This window comes from Rhipicephalus microplus, chromosome X (assembly GCF_043290135.1).
Source record: "Rhipicephalus microplus isolate Deutch F79 chromosome X, USDA_Rmic, whole genome shotgun sequence".
Taxonomy (NCBI): domain Eukaryota; kingdom Metazoa; phylum Arthropoda; class Arachnida; order Ixodida; family Ixodidae; genus Rhipicephalus; species Rhipicephalus microplus.
This window is the reverse complement of record NC_134710.1, coordinates 100,769,013-100,795,191: the sequence shown is the minus strand read 5'-3', so window position 1 is coordinate 100,795,191 and position 26,179 is coordinate 100,769,013. Positions and strand designations below refer to the sequence as shown.

Below are 26,179 nucleotides of genomic sequence, written 5' to 3'. Positions count from 1 at the left end.
CTGCCACCGGGAGCGAAGGAAATCGGCGATACAATGCGTCGCCCTCGGTGCCATCGGTAGTGGCCGCCGCCAAGGCGCCTACGCAGGTGTGGCCGCCGGAGAAAGTTCCGAGGGCGTGGAAGCGCTTTCTCCGACCATCGCGAAAGGGGCTATCCTCCGCTCGCCGGCCCAGCGTTCGGAAAGCACGGCTACCGCGATGACGACCTACATCCACCCTTCTCACCCCCGCGCGACTCTTCCGCGCGGACTTCCACACAGCGTCGTTCGGAGCGGAGAAAGCGAGAAAAGCGTGACGTCAGGGCTGACGCCGAAGCTTTCTTCCTTTATTTTGCCGGCTAGTTTTTTTTTCTAATTTCCAGCAAGTGAGGGGAAAAAAAAGCCCTGGCAGTGGAGGGGTTTCCCTCTTGCAGAGAGAGCCAAGACGGCGGCTTTAACCAATGGGGTCCCGGAATAGAGACTCCACCTAGTCTGTAGGGGCCTCTACAGAGGTCCTACACCTCTCTTTTGTAAATAAATGTTTTTCACCACCACCACCGAGAGTCGTCTCTTCTGCGCGATCCCGGGAGTCGCATACCGACCGTCGCACGCCTCCCACGCCCCATACATCCACCGCGCCGGTTCCGGATTATCTCCCGCCTGTTAAGCCAGCATGGACGCGAAGGTGCGTACTGAAAATTCGTTAAGAGGCTCACGTTGGAATGATTCTGTGCAGTGCTAGTGTCCGGTGTGACCCCGAGTCCTGCCCATCTGACCGCATGGCGGGGGCTGGGGATCACTCCCCAAGCTGAGCTTATCAACTGTCATTTAGACTCTGCGCCGCTTATATCTCGAGCTTTCCTGCACTGCGCGAGGTTACGGTCTCAGCAGTCATTACTTTAGTGGTCAATCAGATTAAGGAACGCACGCATATCAGAATAATTGTAAATGTGATAATGCACCCCCAATTACTCGCTCTCAGAGGCTTATATAGCCCTGATAAATCTTTCTGATTCCACTCGCAGAGAAATCTTCCCTCGTCAGTTTGTAATCGTGAAAATTATGTATGGACTGGCTGGGCAACAGCCCGTGCGATATCTCTAATCTAGATGTTCTCTGATAAACGGATGGTCGTTTCCGAAAGTTGAAAAAAAAAAATGTTTTTGAATCTTGCATGTAATGTACAAGTTCTGCGAAACAAATATTGTCGAACATGTAAAAGTGGGGCAAAATGATTTTCATTTGTTTTGAGGCTCTTATATGTAAGTATTTAATTTTTCTGCTTTTTCTTCGCCTCAATGAGGCCGTGTTGCTTCGATCGTGCGATGTCGCAAATGCATAAACTAGACACAGGCGCTAAGACTGACCGTGTTGAGGCAGAGAAATGGCCGTATAATTATTTTATGTTCAAATTGTAAGAATTTCAATGGCAGTGTGAGGGCAGGTACGCTTTTTCGATAACTGACATGTCAGGAATTGAGTGATGGCACAAAACCCACTGCGCTTCTCAAATTTATTGGCAAGTGAACAAACTTCCAAATTCATGTGTACAAGTTATGCCTTCTTTTTCTACATTAATCACTGTTAGCCTTGCCATAAATTCAGTCAACTGATCGCACTTGCCGAATTATTGCGTGCAATGAATTACCTTGCGTTCTTCTGTCAGGAAGGTGGCGTTTCGCAGTCGCTCCTCCTTTGCTAATCGTTGTTTCACTAATCCTGCTCCCGGAAGACGACTTCAGTTCCAGGCCCCGCCGCGGTGGTCTAGTGGCTAAGGTACTCGGCTTCTGACCCGCAGGTCGCGGGATCGAATCCCTGCTGCGGGGGCTGCATTTCCGATGGAGGCAGAAATGTTGTAGGCCCGTGTGTTCAGACTTGGATGCACGTTAAAGAACCCCAGGTGGTCGAAATTTCCGGAGCCCTCCACTACGGCGTCTCTCGTAATCATATGGTGGTTTTGGGACGTTAAACCCCACAAATCAAATCAGACTTTAGTTCCGTCTCTCAGTGACTTCAAGTTCATTGATTTCATCTCAAGTTTTGACTATACATTCTAGGCAACTCAAATTCCCGTGAAGACTGTGTACCTAAATCACAATCTTTTTTTTCTTCTCCGTTCTTCTATTACCCCCTTTAATTTGTTTTCTATAATGTATAGAGTAGCCAACAGGAACTTGGTATCGCTGTTTTTCTGTTTATGCATTTTTCCCCTTTAGTGCATGCACTTTTTTGAGTGTTGAAGGAGATATGTACTGCTCTCATCGATAGTATACAACTTGTACGCTAAAGTAAAGTGCAATATCACATTGAAACCAGGCGTGAGTGCATGTTTTCTCAAGTTTAGAGTGCAACAAAGGGCGTTACACTTTAAGGGGGCTATTGATGATTTGATGGTAATGATGATGATGTTGACGGCGGCGTGGATGCTTGCTGTTAAATAAATAAATAAATAAATAAATAAATAAATAAATAAATAAATAAATAATGCATTTATTCGTTTACCGTGACCGTTCTGACACGTAGCTTACAGCTGAGAAGACGGACTTTGTTACGCACTCTTTGCTGCGTGGTGCTGCGCACGCAAACTTCAATGAAGGGGTCAGGGCATCCTGAAGTCTCCCTTAACTTTCCCACCCTCCGCGGATCAGCTAATGATTTCAACCAATTTTAATTGAGCTAATCATTTTTCTACTAATTAGGAGGAAATGATAAGAAGGTTCCAAAGGACGTCGTTCATTTTGCGACTCATTTATTTGAGTAAAATGTCGCAAACAAGTCATCCCCTTTCGTTGTGGTCGTACAGACGGTAGTTTCTGTAAGATATTGAGTCCGGTCTTCATTCTCTTCCACGCAGGTGACGCAAGTGCCGCTCACTACAACCGCAGTTTCTACTAAAAAAATGTGAATGAAAAAGGATATATTTCAGACACATAGTTTGAACCGCTAAATAGAAACATATTCCCTTCGCTTCCTCAACAGAACACAAGAAAAAGAATTGTTTCGGTGTGCAATGCGTGGAATTGCGAGAGAAAAGAACTCATCACCACTTAGTTCGCATGAGCTGAGAATGAACTGCCCTGGAATTGAATTAAGCTGTAAACTAAAGCTAGGGGTGGCATTCCGACTGCGCAAGCAAAGCGCAGATGACAACCAGGAATTAGGCGTACTTCATCGTACGCATACAGTTGACTGTGTAAAGTATTAGTTGCACAATGTTTGCAGAGAAGCAAACCACGCAGGAGCCGGTGAGTTGCAATTGTTCCGTCTAATGAGTAATAAAGGCGAAGAGCTACGACTTACCTGCCTCGTGGTGCGTTTGCCACGGTCGATTAACTCCTCACTGAGGTGCCTGCCTTTTACGGCTTTTTACACATTGCTATCTTGCGCCGCTAACATCCGCTCATCGATGCACCTTTAAAGCGGGCTTCTCTGTTCGCCTAAAAGTACGCTCCGCTGCCCGGAAAACCCAAGGAGGTGTGATAAATTTTTTATAAGAAGCCTCAGCATTTTCAGAGCTATTCTTTGTACTTGCTTTGTTTACTCATTGTCCGGAAGAATCACGTGTTATCAAGATGTTCCACAGCAGTGGCAAATATCCTCTACACTGCGAAACTTTTGTATGTTGCATTATGTCTGTAGGTTAGTGTGTGGCGTACAAAAGTAAACGTCCTCAAGTAGTTGCAAGAAAAAAAGTGAATTGTTTTCAAATGTTGTTAATTCTTTGTGTGGTGCTCCAAATTAAGCTTACTATATCCCATTCAATGCTACAGTTTTTCCTCCATGAATTAATTAGCTTGTCTTGCAAGCTTACGGTAGTATTTTGTGGTCTATGTCAACCTCGCATTTTGATGCAAGTTGTCGTGTTACCTTTCAATTTGAGGTGATAAAGGAGTACCTGAACGCTTTCGCGGTGTGTTACATCTCTGCTACTTCACTCAACTGTCATTGAAAAAAGCGTGCTTTTGGATCCTCACGTTAAGATATATTTCGAATATCCCACATGTCTCTGAATTTGCTTCATTTGGCAGTTTGATAACCCCTGTAAGCTTTAAAACAGAGGCATAAACGAGTGCTATAAAGCAATGAACAATAACACGCATATTCTATCGCTGAAGCAGTGTTAGCGCCAATCAGCAAGTGCAGTAAAGATGCCCTAATCATGAAATTTTTGCCGACTTACTTGGCGCAGCTTCAGAAGAGGAATCCACAGTAAGGCCACTTTGAACACAAAACATTTGATATAAAACTTAATTAGATATTAGGCGAATGTTCCGCTAAATGGTGTACAAAATATTGGCAGCCACTTATTTATTTAAGCACGCGTACAATGTCAGCACCCATCATTAAGCCGATCACGATTTCATGCTTTTCAACTACGCGTCGTCTTTTATGCTTGCACAGGGGAAATCGGATTATTCGAAGGGAATTAATTAGATCACGGATGATGGTCATGTGAGACAGGGCGTGCGACCACATGGCAAAGCAGGATAACAGACAATTCACAATCAATATCCTTCGTATTAGGACCAATCGAGAGCTTACGTTCACATGACGTCACACGAGCAAACTGCTGGTGTCAAAAATTGTGCTTAGAAAGACGAGAAATGTCAAAAAAGGATAACCGCTCGTTTTTTTTTCAGAGGTTGTTTGCGCACAAATTGTGCGAGAACACCTTGGCTAGCCATGCTAGCTTTCCACCGGTGCGAAATCTGGTGCTGCTAAAGAAGTTTTCTGAGGTTTACATGTTTCCGTAGAAGTTATTTGTCCCATGGGAATAATGATTTAAAATAAAATAATTAAAGAAAGTACGTGGCCCAGGCGTTTCCCAAACAAACCTTGCTCTAAACCATAACCATGCCTTCGAGATTAAGTTTTCTTAGGATAAGATTACCGTCGGTCTTCCAGAAATACATGTCTGCCAACAATGTTAAGTCGTAAAAACCTGCATGAAACGCGTGACATAATAAGATATGTGGGGTTTAACGTCCCAAAACCACCATATCATTATGAGAGACGCCGTAGTGGAGGGCTCCGGAAATTTCGACCACCTGGGGTTCTTTAACGTGCACCCAAATCTGAGCACACGGGCCCGCAACATTTCCGCCTCCATCGGAAATGCAGCCGCCGCAGCCGAGATTCGATCCCGCGACCTGCGGGTCAGCAGCCGAGTACCTTAGCCACTAGACCACCAGGGCAGGGCCCTGAAACACGTGATTGAAATGCAAACTATGTGAAAGCAGTCCTCGTTTCAAACTATTCACGCTTAATGTAACAGCATAAAACGTGTGACTGCTTATTTTCTAAAATAAATTAAAGTACTCTAACAAGGCAATACAGAAAAAAAAACACATTTTGCTCGTTGTTTCAAGTGAGAGTGAACCATTTAGACAGCGTGGTTCGTCAGATCTTGCCCCTTCCATGCGCGGTGTCCTGGTTCCACGAGAACGGCGAAAAAGCGAATCCACCACTTCCCAGCCCTTTCTCTACATGAACACCGCAACGCAGTGTCATTTTTTTTCGCTTAAGATAATTCTGAGAAACTTCATATGGACAACACTAATCCAGTTTCGAGCTTTCAACTGTTGTTGTGACAAAAGCAACCAACGAAGAAAAACAAATCTCGACAATTGCCGCAATGAATGCGATACAAAGTAGCAGAACGAAAAGCGAGGGCCCACATAGCGCAGGCGAAAAAAAAAAAATCGGGGTGCTTGTACAAACGATCAAAGCATTGTCATAAACGTCTGCGCCCACAAGCGGCGACCTTGATCCGTTCAGTTTCTGGCGCAATGCTTAGATCGAACGCCCAATCTCGATAGCGTCCGCCGCACGATTGTTGCGGCCACCTACACGACAGCGTCGATATACTGTCAGTTGCGGCATTGCGTGCCTACTTTCCTTTTTGTATTATGCACGATAACTCTGACACCTTGAGCGACGTGTATGCATGTCGATTATACAAGCGCTCTCGGGGGCTGGAAATTTTTCTTCCTCGTGGGCGGAATGCGTGCGTGTGAGAGAGACTTGCATACGTTTCGGACGGTTGTCTTTGACGAGAGTTAACTTAGGCGTCCAAAGGAAACAGCGTATACTCTTTGCTGTATTTATTCCCCTCCTTCTTCTTTTTCGCAGCTCTTGAGCAAATAGCGCACCGTTCCGAAAGACGAAGCGGTGCGTGCTGCAAAGGTGGCGATTAAGGGAAAGGGCGGGAGTGCAGGCCGGCGTGGACAGAATGCATAACGGGGGAGCTGCCAAGACGCACGCAAGTTGCCGCACCCCGCGCGTTCCAACGTTTCCGCGGTTCCCGTCATCTCCACGTTGGCTGTCGCGACACGCGCAGGCTGTATCGGGCAGCATTCTCGCACGTATAATATGCGCAAGCGTGCTCAGTAGTTCACTGCCGTGTTGCGCAGTCACGTTTCCCACCATCCCATCGCAACGCACCGCGTATAGATACGCTGCCGACAGGCGAAACCGCCGTGAGTGTGTATGACGTCAAGAGGCCCCGAGTGCTGTTTGTAGGTCCTCTTATATTCAACGGGTCGTCAGAGAGGTGTCGAGCGTGAGAGATATATATTTTACAAAGTGTAGCGGGAAATGCTGAGGCTTTTGGTATATACGACAACGGGAATACATAGTGTATACGTTACTGCGTACGGAAACGAGCGCTCGCATAAAACTGACCGCGCCCCTATCGGGTACAGCCGAATGGTCGTTGCTGCTGCTCTGGTGGCGGCGCGCACAAAGCGACTCAATTTCCATACGGAGCTGGTGCGCTTTAGACCGCATAACCGACAGGGTCCTTTTGTTCTCACGGGGCCGAAGCACGGCGCAGGCACTGAGAAGCAGGAACTGCCAGCCGTAATACCGGTCTGTATACACACACAGCGCTTGTCACGAATGTTGTGTGTGTGTATAGTGAATATCTGAGCGCACATTTACCGGGAACCATGCACGATAGACCCCCTTGTATGGATACAGATCGGTATGAGACCCTTCACCGCTCGCTCTCTTTTTACGTGACATTACGAAAACTATACTACTGCGTGTGTGTGGCTGTATACGTGCTGTATACGTGTACCATGAACGGGCGATGAGGTATATTTCAACCACAAGCGAACTATACTTAAGCAGCATACTCCTAATCCAATCATCGCATACTCTTCATTAGTTTCGCAAGTAGGGTCGTAGAAAAATATTGCATATCGCTTGCGTGTACCGCAGCGATTTTTAAATAGTGAAATACAGTATAGCTCTGCCCGTAATTTTGCATACACTCTTGAGGGAGAAACCTTAGCTCCCTTTTTGATTGCAAATTTGAGAGGTGGAAAAAAGTCAGACGCAGCGATGCATTAGTAGCATGCCATGTGCGTATATGTAAACATATCGAAGACACCAAACGCGGGGCAGTGCGTGACACAGCCGGGAATCCCCTCCATGGATAACATAGCTCTGAGCAGCCCCACTTTTTCTGGATTTAATTCTAACTGACGAGCGCATATGAGATCTGTCGGCGTATATGCCTACATGATGGGTGAAGCTGCCACAGAGATTTTAAGAGCGAATAGCTAGTAACCGAGAAGTACTTATTTGTCTGATAGTAATCATGACGAAATTTCGCCTTCAGTTCTGCTCGGAGCTAATTGGTTAACATATGAATAATGTTTTTCAGTGTAGACATATAAATTCATTGCCGACATGAAACACCTAATGTAGCCGCAATTAAAATGAGTTTTAATTTGTAGAAATGTAAAAATATAATTTGTTTCTGAAGGTTTACTGTTTTCCCTGTAGGGATTTAATTGAAATTCTAATATACGCAGTCGTTTGCAAGTTGATCGTGTCCGTTTAATACAAGGTATGTAACATAATGTAATCTTGGTAAAAGTTTAACCGAACAAAACATTCGCTTCTGCATGAGGCAAATGCATCCCCGAGAATCGGTAAGAAATTTTCCTTCTCAACGCTTGATGAATAATTGATGCATAATATGCTCATACCTTTTTGGCTGTTTCCAAATATTTGTATCTCCTCGACACGGCTTACATCCCCATATAAATATGCGCTTTCAATGCGCAACATCATCAATCTTAACACCAATCGAGGCAATAAGCCTCATAGTGAGGTTATTGAGCGGCCTGTTTGTCTTAGTTTTTGCCTGACCATCGAGCGACTCTCGCTGAGTATTTCTGTGGCCCTTAGAAATAGTGGCGAAAAATTGCTGCTAGCTTGTTTGTTCGGGCCAGAGAACGAGAGTGGCATGCCAGCTTTCTATTTGAAGCCTGAACTAATTGTCGAATTTGCGTACTCAAATTCGCAATTGAAAAGGTCACGATCCAGAAGGCCTTTAGAGACGGCCCGAGAGACAAATGCCTGCGGAAAATGACCTCACCATAATTGTTTTAGTGGCTATGGAGATTCACTTCAAACACGAAGTAGAGGGTTCGATGAGCGATAACGGTGGTTGTTTTTCGAGGCAGACAATAGAAGACGACGATGTCAACGACGACGACGACCCCGACGATGAGAACAACAACAACAACAACAACAACAACAACAACAACAACAACAACAACAACAACAACAACAACAACAACAACAACAACAACAACAACAACAACAACAACAACAACAACAACAACAACAACAATAACAACGAAGCCTCCGTTTGATTAGACTTAGGTGCACGTTAACGAACAGCAGGAAGTCAGTATAAAATGGTGATTTTGTCGCGTAAGACTTCATAATGTGCAATATGTAATATGTTCAACTGTATTAATCACACTACCTTTATGTATACAGAAATACGTCTGTAGCTTTGAAACAAAGATAAAATATCAGTATTAATGGCTTTTTAATTAGTCAACAATTTCAGCTAAGTTTTCATTTCTTCATAGTCAAGCTCTTTTTGAGGCCTGACATATAATACCTGGAGCAAATCTTAAGGGTGCGGTGTATACAAATATGCTAATTTAAAGAATTCAGTAAAACATTAGTACTGTTGATGTTATCCCTGACAGTAGCTGTAGTAAGTAATACGTTGTCATTTATAACATTTTCCAAAGTTCATTTTAGTTTTCTCACGTTCTTGAAAAAAGCCTAATTAAAAAGCAAGATTACTTTAACATTCAGTCACAACTCTTTTTGAGTTGCTTGTTTATCCGGTTTATTCCTCTGAACAACTATTGCCATAACTTTCTGTTGACTCTTTCAATCCTATGGGTCACCATTATTTTCTTCTTCAATTATTTTGTAAAGCATTGTATACCCCACGTTTCTTGGTAAGTACTCAGGATTGGATCAACCGAATTTCTTCAAGTCACCCGCCGATGTGGCTTAAATGACTGACAGATCTTTCTTGTGTTACATTTTCTGTACCATGAAATCATACGCTAGTGCTTTTAATGTTTGTGTGCTCACAAAAAGCAGTCTAAACATAAAGCTAAGCAAGAAAGCTAATAAAAAAGCAGTCTGTCAACTGGCCACGATTGCTAACTCGAACTTATCCAAAACGATTGATCTCAAAACTGATGTACCCCGATATATGGGCGAGAACTGTGGTTATAGATCCACTCCGGATCACATACTATGGGAATATCGACACTATAACGATCAATACTAGGGACGTAGCCTCTAGCGATCATATCTGCATGCGCTTGGCGGCTGTTTCACAGCTCTGCCCTTGACGGCCAACTTTTGACTGTCCAGTGGGCCGAGAAAGCCGCCAGGAGTCAACTCCCGGCCGTCACCTAGGTGGGACCATTTGCCCGCCCCTCTAACTTGCAATACGTTTTAATGAAGCTATTGGTATGTATGTATGTATCAAAGGTAAAATATAAATCAATAGACAAAATGGCCGATGGTATGGCACCTACACATGGTATATAGGCTGATGAGCAATTGGTAATCTTCTACGAGTCCCCTGATGGTGATGTATCTATTTCGTTTACGAAAATACAAGAACTGAACCCACGATGTATCCTTACTCGTGGACCCAAGAGATGACGAGGGGCGGCCGTGTTACCAGGGGCTCTTCGGGCCTCCAGCCTATACTGCGATATAATATGGATTGAAACCATGCTCCTCTGGATGTGCGGTTGCCCATTACCTCTGTAGTTGCAATGAAAGAGTGCCACATTGTTTTATGGATGTACATGTTGCGTGGTATGTATAGTTTCTGTATCGGCTAAATTTACACAGAAGAAAAAAATTGGCCCCATATCTGCATGTAATCTGCAAATGTCGACGAAAGACGATAGTCTTGCGTGTGGAGCGAGTAAACAAAACATTTATTTGATGTTCTGCGCAAGAAAATTGGTGAATGATATTCCGGAGGCGCTCGTTATAGAGTGCCTCGAGCGTGCAGCGAAGGCGAACGAGCGCATCAAGTCACGTCACACGTGAGACATGAGCGCCTTCTGGCAGTTGTATTTGAGAAACAAAGCGCGTGGTCTTGAGACGGGCGCGTGCGCGCCTGTCTCAGAGGTGCTAAGGTGTAAAACGCAAGGCGACGGATAGGTGCCACCACCGTGTTGTCTTAGCAAAGCGTTGGAAACACTCGCTTCTTCGTGTAAGTGTTGCATGGTCAGCGCAGCGTGATAAGTGCTACGGTCCTTAAAATTACTTATGTATGCGTTTTCTTGTAAGAGATGCATATGCAGAATATATGCATGTTGTTATGGTGCCCCAGACATGCACAATAATTGATTTTTAATTGACAATTGCACAAGCATGAACGCTCAACCTTGAGCAACATTGGTGGGCTCTGCGGATGGGGTCGGCTGTTCAGGGTATCGTGCTGTTTAGAGTACCCGGTTCGTGGTAACGGTGGACAAACAGAAAAATGTACAGACAGACAGACAGGCAGACAGACAGACAGACAGACAGACAGACAGACAGACAGACAGACAGACAGATAGACAGACAGACAGACAGACAGACAGACAGACAGACAGACAGACAGACAGACAGACAGACAGACGAACAGACAGACAGAGAGACCATAGTTTTTGCGTCGAAGGTGCCCAAGAAAGGCTATCGTCTTTAAAAGAAAGCTAAAGTTTAAAGGTAGGGCCATGCCACTTTGTAAACGGCTATACGCCATGTAGGATAGCAAGTCGGTTTCAACCTGATTAACCTTTTTTACTTTCCTTTGACTTTCTCTCTCTCTCTCTTGGAGCCGGCGCTGTGATAGTTTGTCGCCTCTTAGTAAATTGGAGATGTGGTGCCTGTCCTGAGGTGTTTATGAGTGTTTACGTTTTATGAGAATTTTGGCACGAAGGGTGCATCTCTGGACGACACTCTTTTAGTGATTACGGAACACTCCTTAGCAGTTCCACAATATACGGGATGACCGATTTGTAAAACATTTCGGAATCATTTGGCAAGAATCAGCTTAATCTGAACTGTACTATAACAAAATACATAGTGTTTCACTCTCGCAATAAACACATTGATACTGAATTTTTTAGCCTAACAATAAACAACGCCCCTATTCAACAAGTCCCTTCTTTTAAATATTTGACCGTCATTTTTGATGAAAACTTACACTGGGACGAGCAAGTACAGAGTGTGTGCGCAAAGGTAGCTTATGGCTGCTATACTGTAATAAAAGCTCGCCAATATTTTCCACAAGCCATACTTCGTACACTCTACTTTTCATTGTGCCACCGTCATATGAGTTACTGCTTGGAATCGTGAGGTGTCACGTGCAAGAGTTGTCGAAAACTCTTCAACAAATTCAACAGCGTACATTCAAAATCATAAGCCAAGGTGGAACAGTAGCTAATATTTTACAATCACAATGCATTCTCTCGGCTGATATGTTGCGCTACTGCTGTTGAAAATTGCTGTTTCTATAAATAACATAAGCAATAGAACTTTATATTTGGCTGCTAATATTTACTCAATTCCTATACGCAATACACGACATGCTTCTAATGGCATTTTCAATCTGCTCAAACGCTACAATATTTATGGAGAGAGACTGATAATGGAACAAAAACATGGAGAGTGATTCCCCTTGAGATTAAAACTGCAGGTAATTTTGGCCTATACCATGCAAGTAATTTTTTTTATCGAGACAAGTTATGTAAGCCTCTGTGTATGTCTGTATGATTTGATTTTCATTGTGTTCACTTTTAATGAGTGCTGTTTACAGCAAGCTAGTTGCAACCTAATAAGTTTTCATGTTCGCAAGAGAAAATGTATACTGCGTGTATTGTTTGTAGTAATGATCATTTCTATTTCTCCCTTCAAAGCTGACCTGTACATTCTCTGCGCATTCGGTATTGGGCCGGCCACTAGCCACTTGAGGCTATCGGACCAAATATCCCTTGTACTTTTATTTCTTTCAGAAAAAATAAAATTTTCTTGATTGATTGATGATTGATAATACGTCATATATTCTTCTTCTTCTTCTTCTTCTTCTTCTTCTTCTTCTTCTTCTTCTTCTTCTTCTTCTTCTTCTTCTTCTTCTTCTTCTTCTTCTTCTTCTTCTTCTTCTTCTTCTTCTTCTTCTTCTTCTTCTTCTTCTTCTTCTTCTTCTTCTTCTTCTTCTTCTTCTTCTTCTTCTTCTTATTATTATTATTATTATTATTATTATTATTATCGTATTTCATAGATTATGCTACTAAACGGCAAAATTTGTGTTAAGTCATGGGCACGCACAGCGGCTTAACATACAAACAGAGACCATCAATGTGTTTCTTAAACCCTTAAAGGGCTGCAAATGATCGTAGCTTGGAAACGGACCCCGCGTTTCCGCCCATATTACTCACGGTTGGGCCTTTCTTGTGACCCTCTCACTTCGAACTTAAGCCTCTATTCTCCGCTATAAATATGTAAATGTTAGCTTATAGCTGTCTCTGTTGTTAGAAAAGCCTTGGGTGAAGTCACGCTTCTTCGCTGGCGTTTCCGCCGGGTGCACGCATAAGTATTCTCAAATAACGAGTTGTTCGCCTGCGACCGTTTGGGACCGCCAAGTGTTTCGAGAGAACGGTTCGGCATCTTTCCACATGCGGAACACGCGCAGAGCGGCTGCCTCGGGAATTTCGCATGTAGAAGCGACGAGCTGTTTAACTGGGAAATAACTAAGGGTGTGGCTCTTAGGACAAAAGAAGGAGGCAGAATGATCGAGTGGCACGGCGAATATGCTTCTGCCCGTACGTGGCGCCATCGCCGAGCGCACGTTGCTTCGTTTGAGATTATGTATTCGAGAAACATTGAACACGCGCATGCACAAATAACATTCGTTAATTGTGAGTGATGTCGCAGGCTTCCACTTCATGAAAGTATACAAGTGGCATGATGTGCATGTGAAAAAAGTTCTCAGGAGAAAAGTAAGGAACCGTAGAGGTATTAACCAACCCGACTTCTTTATTTAGTTGTGAGGTGGGTTTCATTTAATGGACTCGGCGGAACGTCGAATATAAAGATAGGAAACGTTTTTAGGAACAATATATGTTACCTTCACATATAAGAAATCTCCAGAGCCTAAATACTCGCAAAAACTTGTTTCTTAAAATTAACATAAAAAACAAATCCTGATGTTGAGTATATATTTAACACGAATAAAGCTGGCGTCATGAAAATCACTTTAAGGACGAAGCGGTTTGTAAATTTGCCCCAGTTCTTCAGTATGCTAGTAGAGTATAATCAGTAATATTGTTGATCTGTCCAAGCGACTAGCTCCTGATTGTATTTATTTGTTTTATCTTACACAGAGTGAACGATTCTGGGATTATGCTATAGTCTCTTTGAACTAACCATATGGTGGTTTCTGGACGTTAAACCCCACACATCTGTCTATATCTTTGAACTAACTGTTTTCGGAGAGTGCTCATAAAGTAAAATGAATTGCGAAGTCTGCAGGCGCAATGTTGAGAACTGTCGATAGCCGCGGTGACAGCGCCAGCGTTAAAAAAATGCTTCTCGCAATCACTAAATTTTTGTGTTGTCATGGTATGTGCTGAGCAGACGAAATTGTTTAATGAAACCTATTTTTGAATACCTTTTGAAATATCATTTTATTACCCTTCTCTGAAAATAACATGTAAAATGCTTTCAAGAAGGTTACGCAGCCAATAGCTATAGTGTTTTGCGTCGTTTTTATGAACTTAAGCCGGCGTACGAGTTGTCACTATTGGTGGAAATGTGCATTAAGGATTAATCAGTATTACAGCGTTAAAAAACAGAAAAAGAAAGCGCCTTTTGCCCGTTTTTGGCCACTTATACCTTGCGAAATTTTCTCTCCTCTCAATGGTGTAATGTATTTGTCTCCATTCTTCCTTTGTCTCAGCGAGTTCGTCTCAGCTTGTATATCTTTCCTAAATGTGCTGAAACTGTTTGCGACCAGTATCAGCATGGCTAATTTACTTTCTCTTCCTTGATCACTTTTTGCTCTCTTTATCAGAGACTCAATGACGAAAAAATTAGTCAAGGGATGAACGGGCAGATTATGTTTCATATATTTTCTATAGTGCTCAGTTAAAAAACAAACAAAGGACATTAGCTACAATTAGCAAAGAGCAAACCGGGCGGGGCAATTGCCTGCAAATTATGCAAGGCTAAATCCGCCGGATACCTACAACATCCTTAACCTTAACCTTACAGTATATTTCAGAATTTCCTCAAATCAGTTGTGGTTTATTAGTATGCATGATGTGGTACATAGGCCATCTTCAGCTATGTTAAAACTGCCTCCTCTTAGAATAATTGATTTTGACAGTCTACAGACTGTATAAATCCTATACGTCAAATGTGTAACTCAAAAGAGTATTACACCGCGTGCGTGAGATTCCTTCTTCTCTCGATCACTGAACGAAGCTCCATTTTAGGTTAATTATCACACATCGCAACTATCTTGCCGGTTCCTCCGACGCCTAAATGAATGAGCTAGTTGCGGCGTCCAGTAAGCAACAGGCCGTCCCACATTACTTGTGCACACGTGCTTATACTCAGCTTCGAATGCAATGTCGGGAATTTACTGGATTGTCGTGCGGGGATAACGACTCGGTCGCACCGATCAGCCTCTTGAGCCCGCATGGACACCCACATGACGTCTCTCCTTGCGTATGGCGACATTCTGCAGCTGCATATAATGTTCTCGGCGTTATCCTCTTGTCATAGCTAAAGGCCGCTATTTCTGACGCCGCGTGCCTGTGTGCGGAACAGAGAACTGCTCGTGGTTGCTACCTTGTGTTAGATCTGGTGCACATGGACGGAGCTATGGAGGGGGGGGGGGGATGTCGATGGAGGGCCTGCGTAAACCGAGCCATGACGAAAGGCATTATTATTAGACTGTGGGAAAGCCGAAACAAGGCGAACTCGAAGGTAAAGAAGGAACGGACGAAGGTGGAGGGGTTTGGCTTATTTTACGCCGTTCACTTGGTTACGACCGCGTCTACGTGATCCCTCATTACGCGCGTACTCGCTCTGCAAGGACGTTCGCAAAGAGGCGCGGCGCTCGGGGCTGTGTACGTGGCGTCTACTCCCAATCAAGCGTGCGCGCATACGCAAGTGCAACAACTTAATCGCCGTGGCTAACGACACCACGTCGCGACTTGATCCCCTTCCTCGCGAGTCGTTGCCGGCAATATACGGAGAACTAGGAAGAACGGCCCCTCGAGGAAACGCTTAGCGATGTTTGAAAAAAAAAAGCAAAGGTGCTGAACACGGCACCTACAGGGGCTCCTGGCTTTCACGCGTAGCCGTCATGTGCCGAGAAAAAAAAGAAAAGACAGCGAAGTAGCGATAGGTATCTGGCACGGCGTTCCGGCGGGTTCGGCACTCTCAACATGCTTCCATGGTGCAGTGAAGCGAGGAAAGCCGTCGAAGCTTCCTATGCGTCGTGGCAACCACCTGAGGCACCTTGAAATAGCGCTAGGCGCACGCTGACAAGGGTAATGACGATAACTTCTTGGCGCCACTGGCCGTGGATTGGCGTCGTTGGGCTATAGCACTATCCGCCACTGTTATCCGGAACAGTTCGCTCAAAGTGGTGATACGTCGAACTGTTTCATTCTGCCGCGTAGAAAGAATCAGAAGTGGCCATGACGTACAAGCTCTACCAGTTGATTCTGCAGTGATGCGGGTCTTGTCACGATCATCCCGTGAGTTTTTCGGAGAGAGCAAGCACGTCCAAGCGGTTTTAGAAGTTTCTGTCTGGACCATATTCGCATAATCGCATGCAGATGCGTGCCACTGTAGTTGCGTGACAGTTTCGTGCAAAAAGCTATGCCGAAGGTCAGCCAACACCTCTCGCTCAGATCAGTAAAACGACTGACCATTGCTACAACCAGCGAATGCATTATACGGGCACGGTGGCCCTCCACCCCACACTCATGTACAATACCTTTCAAGTCGCACATAAACCGAGAATTATGCACTAGATAAAAAGCGGATTACACCCGCCAGAAAGCTGCCCCCCCTGATCCTCAGAGGCGGCGTTCTTGAGTATGGGCCTGTCTTCCAGATTTCGAATAGCCCGATGTCACAACTACGTACACCGTGCGACATGGAAATGCAGCGAAGCAAGAACCATCTCTCGTCGGCGCACGCATTCTGCCTTCTTTCGCCGCGGCCGAACCCCCAGCACGGCTGGTCAGCGGCGCCCGGCATTGCGCCAGGCGGCGTCCGCGACTTGGCCGGACCCCGAAGGAGGGAAGCGAACGAGCTCGTCTCCGACGGAGGGAGAGGCTTCCGCCAGCAGCGGCGGCCCACGCCCAGTGGCACAGTTGCGCAGAGCGGCGCCGCCGTTACCCTGAAGTGGGCGACTTATTAGGGCTGCGCGGGCCATTGTTTCTGGGAATCCGTTAGGGACGCCGTCGTCGGCACAGTACTGCCGAAAAGAAAGATAAGCGCCGTCCGACAATGGCGGCATTCCTCCCGCGAGCTCTCGTTGCGCTCATATAACCTGGCGCGGTGTTCGGGCCATGCAAATTCGGTGCGAGTCCGCCGCGCCTGTCCGAGTCACACGTCACACGAACAGCGCGACCATGCATGCAACAAAGGCCCTTATTGTTGGCCGCTCGCAGCAGGGTCAAGCGTCGCGGCGCGCTCTGAGACCGTTTAGGGTCTGTCAATGTGAGCAGTGCGGGAAATGCGCGCGCATGGCTCTGCTGCCGGATTAGTGGGAGTTCTTTGTCGTCGTCTTCTTTCCTGCCCGTAGCTTGCCACATGGGCGATTGCAACGGCACCGGAAACGATTGCTGTACGTGACCCGATCACTTCTTTCGGTGCACTCCGCGAGCAGTCAGTTGCCGTTTTGGACATGTTATTGTCGCACGCTCACTGAACAAGCCTGCCAGCATGTCGCCGCATGCACTGCGTAACTAGGTAAAAAGGTGTTCTAAACTGAACCCCCCCCCCCCCCCCCCAGAAATTTTTCATGATTGAACTTCTCGAATAATTATGAAATGTTTACACGCCTTCACGCCGAGGAACCAACAGATATCAGCAACCAATGTCCGTATAACGTGCATGTGGATCGGAGGACTACATGCTTGCGATGCATGTACACGTGCGTGGTGCAAGTCGAGCTTATAATCTCAAAATTGCTCGAGAACGTTTTTTTTTTTTGAAGTGGTCCTGCCGTGCGTTACAGTGAACGCGTCGAACAAGTTATAATGAGTTTTTTAAAACCATTGTGAACTCGTTTCATGCTTTGCAATTTCAATCATTCTTTACCTAATGCTATCTTGAAGTTTTGTTATATATACTCGCATCCTCCTTTAAGGTTGCGCGAGCGTTAACAGAGAGTGGTAAAAACTGCCACGATCTGGTTCAAAGAACAAGGAGGTAATGGTGTCCCTTGGTGGTGTTACTCGAGCTGCTGGTGTGCGAAACGTAAATTTTTCTCCCTTTCAATCTCAGTACTCTTGAGTGCTTTAATTCCTGTTCTAAATTGCGGCAAGGTGTCGTGGAATTTCTTTACGACACGTTTCAAGTTCCTAGTGATGATGCAGCGCGTGTAATTGCTTCATTATATTGCTCAACGCTCGCAGCGGGAACGCTAATGCAAGCGAAAGTAAAACATCCAAAATAGCAGGGGGAGGCTGTTTAAGAATCGCACATTTCATTTTTTAAGGGGAGCATGCTGTGAACGCCAAAGTCGATCTTGTGAGAAAATAAAAAGTGTCACACTGAGTTATCTTTAACCCTGATTCTAAAGCTTTAAAAATCGATTAAAGGCTTTCTGCATATCCGTTTGACAGTAGCACCTTATAGATACAAGTACGCAATAGTGGCAAGGAAAAAATAAAATAAAAAAAAAACTATTCATGAACACTGATGTCATGGAGTCATTCTGCTTTAAATGAATACATATGAATGCAAAAGAAAGAGGTTAAAAAGAAAGAAAGAAAAACCACTAGCCTACCGAAACTTTGCTGCACGTTAAAATGACTCTGCAGGTCTTCAGTATTATTCTGGTTGCTTTTATTATTTCTCAGTGCAAGAGCCTGCGTTGTGCCCCTCCAGGTGGCAGTTGCCAGCTTGCTCTCTCCCTCTTTCCTCTGTGTCCTTCTGTAACTGTGTATGCAAATCAAATAAATAAATAAATAATCCAACCTGTCTCATACTGATGAACATCCCCGACTTCCAATCATGACTTCTCTCTCTGGTGCCTTCTGCTAGAACATCTCGCGTCGCCCAAATGTCGTCTCAGGAAGTTGTAAATGAATGTCACTGTGACACGTCGTAAGCGTTAGCTTTTTTACTCAAATCGTCTTGGTTTGAGTACACCAGAGTGAAGGCATGGCATGAGTTTGCAGTAGCAATGTATGCACGTAAATAGTGGGAACCGCAGGAATCTACCTTAGCTTTTGAGCCAGCCTTATGTCAAGCCAGGAGCCACCTGCTGTTCACTTTTTCTTGCTCTTTTCTTTCCAATTTTTCCAGGAGGAGGTTTGGAAAACACAATTTCATTTATCAATGCACTACAATTCAAGCAAGAAATGAAAACATTGTGGCTGCTCCTTTGCGTATATAACAGGCTCATATAGATACTACGCAGAGAAAGCAGAAAGACATGTAGGATTCAGGTCTCTTAAACATGTCGCTCAAACGGTGTCGTTGTTTGTCGCATCGCTAACAGTTTATGGCACGAGACGTTCTTCCCACGAAAGTCTCCCTAATAGTACGAGGTTGGGAATTGCCTTTCTCACATGGTGCAAAAAGGCCACTGGAACTCGTAAACTCAAAGAAATCTATTTGCATAAACGGAAATAAATAGTAGACACTGGGCAATGTATACCTTTGATAAGGAACTCACTTGAACTAGTGTAAGAATACCTTCAAGGCAAGCGCCATATTGTGCACATCACACACACGATGGTGATGGCATTTAACTAAACATGCAGATACTCCATAACATTTGCCTCTTGAGGGCTTACAGTAGTACAACTTGTCTCAGGACAATCAACATTAGTGAGAGCTGTAAGATGACGTTGAGTGCTAACTTGGACCACTGCCTGTGGCGAGGTGTTTGCGCAAGGCGTGCTTAAGAGGCCCGGATGAAACCTTGAAATCAATGCAATTACAGGTGTTCGTGATGCTCGGAACGCTTGCCGTGGCGAGCGCCGGCGTTCCACTGTTGGGAGGTCAAAGTACGCAGCACAGAGCTCAAGACGTGAGTGAAACTGTTTTCTTCAGCCCATGCGTGACTTCCCTTTTTCCTTTGTGTGCCAAAGGAGGCATGCTGTCGTGTCCCCGCAGTGCACGAAGTCATGGCGTGTCTATGTTGCTTATGTACAAAGACACTACGAGTTCGCGCGTGGCAGGAGTTTTATTTTTGTGCTTTTTCCTTCGTCAAACAAGGATATCCTAGTAGCGATATGCCAACTTGGCTCGACAGAGCTTGTTTACAAAAAAAAAAAAAAAAGATCAGCTTGCTTACACTTGATGGTCATGCATACATTCTTTGACAATTTGGTATATTATTCATACAATGCTGCTGAATGCGGGTTTGGGCACCATAGTGTTGTGCCTTGTGTAAACTGGAGAACGTAGTGCGAGGTAAATATTTTAGGTAATTAACAAAGTCGTTATATATAGTCTAAGAACCTATTATAAGTAGGCCATACTTGCAGTCTCAGCTTCAGAAGTTGTAGTGGGCGTTGATTCGGTCATTGGACGCTGCAATCAATGTCAGAAGCGTAGCAGGACTAACACACGCAAGCTTGTCAGTTTGACCTGTACTATGCACTATCAGAGCGTTGACCATTTAAAATGCGCTGCTTTATGCGGGCCCTGGTGGCCTTAATCGCCTATTGCAGGACTATGGCAACTACCAGTTCAGCTACGACATCGTTGACCCACTGGGCGCCACCAACGGCCGCTGGGAGGTAGGAGATGCGTATGGCAACAAACGCGGCGGCTACACCATCACCGACATCGACGGCCGTCAGCGGCGCGTCGAGTACGTGGCCGACGCCTACGGGTTCCGCGTCATCGTCAACACAAACGAGCCCGGTACGGCGGCCAGTACGCCAGCCTCCGCCGTCTTCAACTCGCCGTACGTGAACGTAATACGGGGCCTGGCGCTGGCGAAGCCCGTGGTCGCCGCTGCCGCGACGGCCGCCGTGCCCGTGGCCCACGTGCCGTACGTGAGGCAGGCACCCGCCGCCGCGCCCGTGGTGGTGGCCGCGCCGCCACTCAGCGGCCAGTACGCGGAATACGCTGGCTATGCACCTTCCTTCCACGGACAGTTTGGACGGCGCATCGGGGCGGCTCGGAACTTCTACAACTACTACAAAAAGCGCTAAGAGTATGCCTGTTGCCAGTCGTAGGACATGCATGTAAATCATTTTATCGCAACATGACGTAAAACGTTTGAATAGGGCATTTGCCTATATTTCGTTAATTTTTCGTCTACCTGCCTGGCGCACCCATTGACCCCCACCTTTATACGGTCATCCATGTGTCATTATAGTTGATTTTCTTTTTACTGCTGCCGTCAACTCAATTTGAAGAAAGACGAAATAAGGAACTTGTAGTTCCTAATATTGGCATGTTTATAAGAAATGAAAAATTAAATAAAAATGAAAATGACAGAAGAAAATTGGGAGAAATTCATTGACAATGTGCAATACGAACGCGGTGCGTCAACAAAGCGTTACGGTGAAAGTTCTGTCCTGCTCCATGAAAACAGAAATGAACGTAATTATCCAATTTTTGGGCGTCCATAATAATTATATACGTTCCATTGTCCAAACGCCTTCACCGCTTAAAGATCAGCTCGCTCCTACTCCGACTGGCTCGGGCATGCGCTTGAAAACCGTCACAGCGTAAATAGTGCTGCGCTGAACTCGTGTCTGGTTTCGTCGCGCGTCAATTCAAGTTAAGCAAGATACCCAGGTGCGAATAGAACGTCGGTGCTTTGTCCACGCGCCGCTCGCGTCTGTGGCTTGCAAAGGCTTTCCATGAAATCATTTATTGCCGGCATAAACTTACTTTTTCGGTAAGTGTAGGCAGCTTTTGCGTCAATAACTGCTGTGGTTGATTGCATGGCAGCCCGCAGTGTGTAGCATAGCGCTTATAAGTACGGCCTGCGCATTTACTCTCATAGCATCCGTCCATTTACGGCACTTTGGCTTCCGTTGGAGCGCTAAGCATCCTTATACTTCAACAAAGCTTTGAATTACCTTCAGGCAAGGGAACATGATGAGGGCGAAAGCTAAGCTGCGCAGTGTCTGATTTTCTTGAGAGAGGCAGCGCTTCATTTGCCTTACTTGTATACCTCTACGCTATCGCGAAGGGCGTGTCTTTCATACACGTGTGCGCCTTTTTTTTACGTTCAATGATTCTGAACATCATTGCCCGTGCTGGTGGTTCCATTACAAAAGGAAGGAGTCATGTGTGTTCTGTGTACTCTCTACTTGATCTATTGCTGTGCTTCTGGAAGTGTCGTGCTCTTCTGTGCGAGGATGTCCAGCTTATCTTTTATAACTTGTGACATCGTCTTTAAATCAACATTACGGCTATTTACTGTCCACACTTCAAGACGCATCTTTCGAGAGTGCGTTTTTTTCTGAAAACTTAGCTTCATGTGTGCAGTCCTATCATCGCAGAATTTGTAAACAGGGCATCTTTTAAGAAATCAGCATTGTAACTTCTAATTAGCAGCGTTGCGATTTAGATGTTTTGGTTATATTCGCGGAGTTGATGAGTTCCATCTAATAAAGTGTTGCGAGTAACATCAGGAATATTTAGTTTGTGTGAGTGCAAAGCATGACGGCACGAATTTTCTGAAAGAGTTACTGCGATACGAGGTCATTTTTATAACTACGTGTGATTGCGACATCTTCTCTCACCAGCTTTGTGTCTCGTGTTTTGTTGTCAAATGTTCCAAAACACCCAAAGTTCTGAGAACTAGTACAAAACCACATGATTTTATTACATTTGTTCATTGTCCAGTGGCAGTACTAACATGATTTCAGTTTTTTACTAAAACATGTTTGTGGTCGAAAGAATTCCATCACTGTCATTTTTTTCTCTCTACACATTCCCGCCAGCACTTCTCCTCCTCCCGTCTCTCGCTCTTTCACCCATCTCAAAAAGTGAAGAATAAAGTATTATATATTTAAGGCTTTCACTGCGCGTGCAGCGGACATTTTTGCATTGCTCGTCATTAAAAATGAATCGATGCATATAATGTGTTTCTTCAGCTATAAGGTGTCTTGCGTTCTGTTGTGTTTTTTTTTGTGCAAATATGTGCATGTGCGGTTTCATTCATGGCCGCATTAGTGAGCTAAAAGAGAATGAGTCCGTGCAGTACACACATATGCTCTATTCCATGGTTGTGGTTTGCTGTGAGTTTGTGGCTTTGTGTTGCTATATAACTTGTATCGCTAGGGTGTGTTTGTGCGTCTTTTCCTTGAGTGTGGCCAACATGTCTCGTGTGAAGCTGAAAACTTTACTGCGCTTTGTTTTTATTTTTCTGTCTAGTCCGCAGCCCTTGAGAGTCCTAATTAGACAGCGCCATGACAATAACCAGCGATTGTTGATCTGCAGCAAAACGAATGTCCTGCGGTAGCGCTAGTGTTTGCAAGTAGCCAAATGATGACAGAATGAATCGACCCCTTTGCTTATTTCTTTCGTACTGCGCCCAGATTTGTAAGAAGTGTACTGTTAAAAATACCGTCGAAGTGTCTGTGTGCAGCAAGCTCATTGCGTGTGTACGTGTAACCGCCGTATTCTTAGAGGCTCCTCGACTCGACTTTCACCCTTCACTTCACAGAGTTGAGCACTGCGCCACAGCTCGGCTCAAAAATGACGCTGCGCTATACTCAAGAATCGCAGCAAATTATCGCTGATATGCAGTGACTTGCCGTGCCTAGAAACGGTGCTCCCATCGGCTTTCTCGAGTGAAGGTAAAGCGTTGAGTGAGGGGACGTTCTAGAATACGGGGGTAAGTGTTTTAATTGCACTATTTTTAGTTATCTTTTTTGTGTGCCATTAGGCGTAACTGTGTGCGTAAAAGTGGCTTGATTTAGTTTTTATGCAACACCACATCGTGCCAGTGCCCCAAGCGCAGTGCCTGCACTTGAATGTTCATTTTTTCTGTATATTAACCAAGCTCTTCTTGTGTGTAACTAGCGCGGCCTGAGGCGTGCGTTACTTTGTGTTCTCATCTGCTGCAACGCTGCCGGAATTGCTGTGCTCTCGAAATCGGAACCGATTAAAATGTAAAGCAGTGCCCTTATGCTGCAACCATATTGACCAGTTTCACTTCCGAGGAATATGACCTCAAGATGGCGGACGAAGCACACTTATGTTCCAGTTAACCTTTTCCCAAACTGCATTTTCTGACTGTGTGTAAGAAATACTAACCTAAACATCAGCGCATTCTACAGAATATTCTTATTACATTTGCCCTTTGGAAAGTCAGTGCGAGGAAAAGTACTTGTTGAAAAGTGGCTTGATCCGCATGATGGCTGGCCTCGAACTTGTAATCGCGACAAATTGATACTATAGCTCGAATACTGCTGATTGAAAACTTATTACTTAAATATTTCTTCTTTTATCTTATGTAAATCGCCCATATCTTTTTGTCACAGCTGGAAATGACATATAGCAAGAAATAAGTAAAAAATAACATCGCTGACGGAGCCGGTGCTGCGACCTGTTTAATACTTAGTTAAAGTAATCTTCCGAACGCCTCGTACGACTATTTATTGGTGCGCGAAAATGCAAATCGTACATTCCTTTCAAAGGTGAGCGCTAACACAACTTACCCGATTGCTGTTGGTGCGAAGATATTGTTTGCATGGCCACGCCAGAAACGATTGTGTTTGTAAAATTACCATGGGTTACGAAATGGAAAGAGTCACCAAGGGATGAGAAAAAAAAGATAAGATGTTACAAGCTGAGCAACGGGGTGATAGGGCTACTAACCATGCATGAGCACACATGCAAGATGGGAATATTGTACAGGGTTTTATTTCGTGATTATTACTTTTTTTATTGAAAAGGTAATATAAGCGCAGTCATAGTGGACCTTGCAGAGAAGTTCCGTGGTGTGGCGGCCATACCTCGCTGCCTATATTGTAAGTTTCAGAACACTTGACAGTGAAAATTGCATTACCGTTTTTAGTGCCTTGGAGACAACTGTTTGAAAGGCAGTATTTTATGAAGGGTGCTGGAAGGACGGAAAAGGCCACTCCACTAATCATATCAACGGAAACGCCCACTATGGTAACAGTCATAGAGGTTGAAAATGAATGTCGCGGTCATGTGTCGTAGCTACTCAAACGGCACGTTTTATCTGGTGAACATATGCCCCCCCCCCCCCCCCCCCCCCACGACGGACCACTGTGTGCCCGCAATATTCACGATTCAATCTTCGTGACACACTTCGCCTTTGAGCCTTCGGTCTGACATATATTAATGACGCGTACTTTGTTTGGATATTGCCGCGATTGATAGGATAAATTCAGTAGTGCAATCTAAGATTACGCCGAATTTTCAAGCATAATTAAAATTTTCAACTAAACTTCGACTGTCTCCACATTTGCTTTATATAAAGCTGTGCCCAAGGCCCTATTGAAAACCTTTTTTACCGTTTTTTTTCTCAAAGACTATGCACAAACTGGCGTTATTAGCTGCAAATTATATATTGAAGAAGGTTTCCCGATGGACCAAACGTACTTGGGAAGAGAGAGAAAAGACACAACTTAGCGGTTGTCTTAAATTTAGCACATCTCTCTCTCTCTCTCTCTCTTTCAGAACAATATAAACATTCAAATCTGGAAAACACGTATAAATGACTACGACAGATTCGTCTTTCCGCCCTTCCACCAATCGTGATTACATAAAAACTGGCACAGATCAGTGTTATGCATGAATAGATAACAGTATCCTCCTCTCTATTCGACTCTTCTTTGGCATTACAATTCAGTGTTTTCAAACTTATTCAAATTCTAAGGGCCTTTCATTTGCATACCATGGTGATCTCCATGTCTGTTTCACATTGGGCTTTCTTTTTGTGTGCTGCATTTGTTATTTGTGCAATGATGTGAAGAGCTCGGCTTTTATCTCTGTACTCACTCTGCGCCTGTCAAATAAACCATGAATTGCTGAGTAGATTCCTTTTAAAGAGAAAAAAAAATGTACACAAGCAGCTTCGATACCACACCGAGCTGTATCATCCGTTACGGATGCGTGAATACCTTCGAAAGGATGGTAATGTGCACTAGTATTCTAGTAAAGGCCCCGCCTTTCAAGGCGGTATATCTTCCGTATACGGAACTAAGCACTCCTGAACGTAGCTCGACTAGCCTGGAGGCGAAATATAAACAAACTAGTAGGAGCCGCTAGTGTTCTTTGCACTGCACGCCTGTTGTCCTAAAGCCTAAGTTGGTTACCTTTCCATTGGCCAGTGCCCATCACTACTGCTTGAAAATATCGTTCTGAATCATCGGTCGTCAGGTCTACATTTGTATGCATAGACTTTCTATGAACTACAACTCACATTTTTAAGAATCCGCGAAAACATGCCAAGAAGGAGCTCTAAAGGCGCAGGTAAGTGGGACAATGAAAATTCCGAACCATGGAAGGTGTTATGCATTTAAAAATAATATAGCAAAAAAGACGCTATAGGGTCAAAGGATAGTATTTGTTTGTGTATTGACATGAAAACCAGCAGAAACTGGCCCATAGAAGGAAAAATGCTCACAGTTTTCATGACTGTGGCCATGATTGC

At 44.6% G+C, this 26,179-nt stretch overlaps 1 protein-coding gene across 2 annotated transcripts; it reads left to right on the top strand.

Annotated features, from left to right (window-relative positions):
• Nucleotides 1-505: 505 nt before the first annotated feature.
• LOC142775678 (uncharacterized) lies at nt 506-25,560 on the top strand. Of its 2 annotated transcripts, XM_075877332.1 has the most exons (3): nt 506-661; nt 19,520-19,606; nt 20,253-25,560. In XM_075877332.1, exons 1-3 carry the CDS (start codon nt 650-652, stop codon nt 20,739-20,741), a joined length of 588 nt encoding a protein of 195 aa, XP_075733447.1. In that variant the 5' UTR covers nt 506-649; the 3' UTR covers nt 20,742-25,560. The 2 variants fall into 2 exon arrangements, with proteins under 2 accessions (XP_075733447.1, XP_075733448.1); XM_075877333.1 differs by lacking the exon at nt 506-661 and having other exon boundaries at nt 19,493-19,606.
• The last annotated feature ends 619 nt before the right edge of the window (nt 25,561-26,179 follow it).

Coding starts and splice junctions, on each gene's coding strand:
- LOC142775678 (XM_075877332.1), top strand. Junction 19,607..20,252: donor CGCAGCACAGAGCTCAAGAC/GTGAGTGAAACT, acceptor CGCCTATTGCAG/GACTATGGCAACTACCAGTT.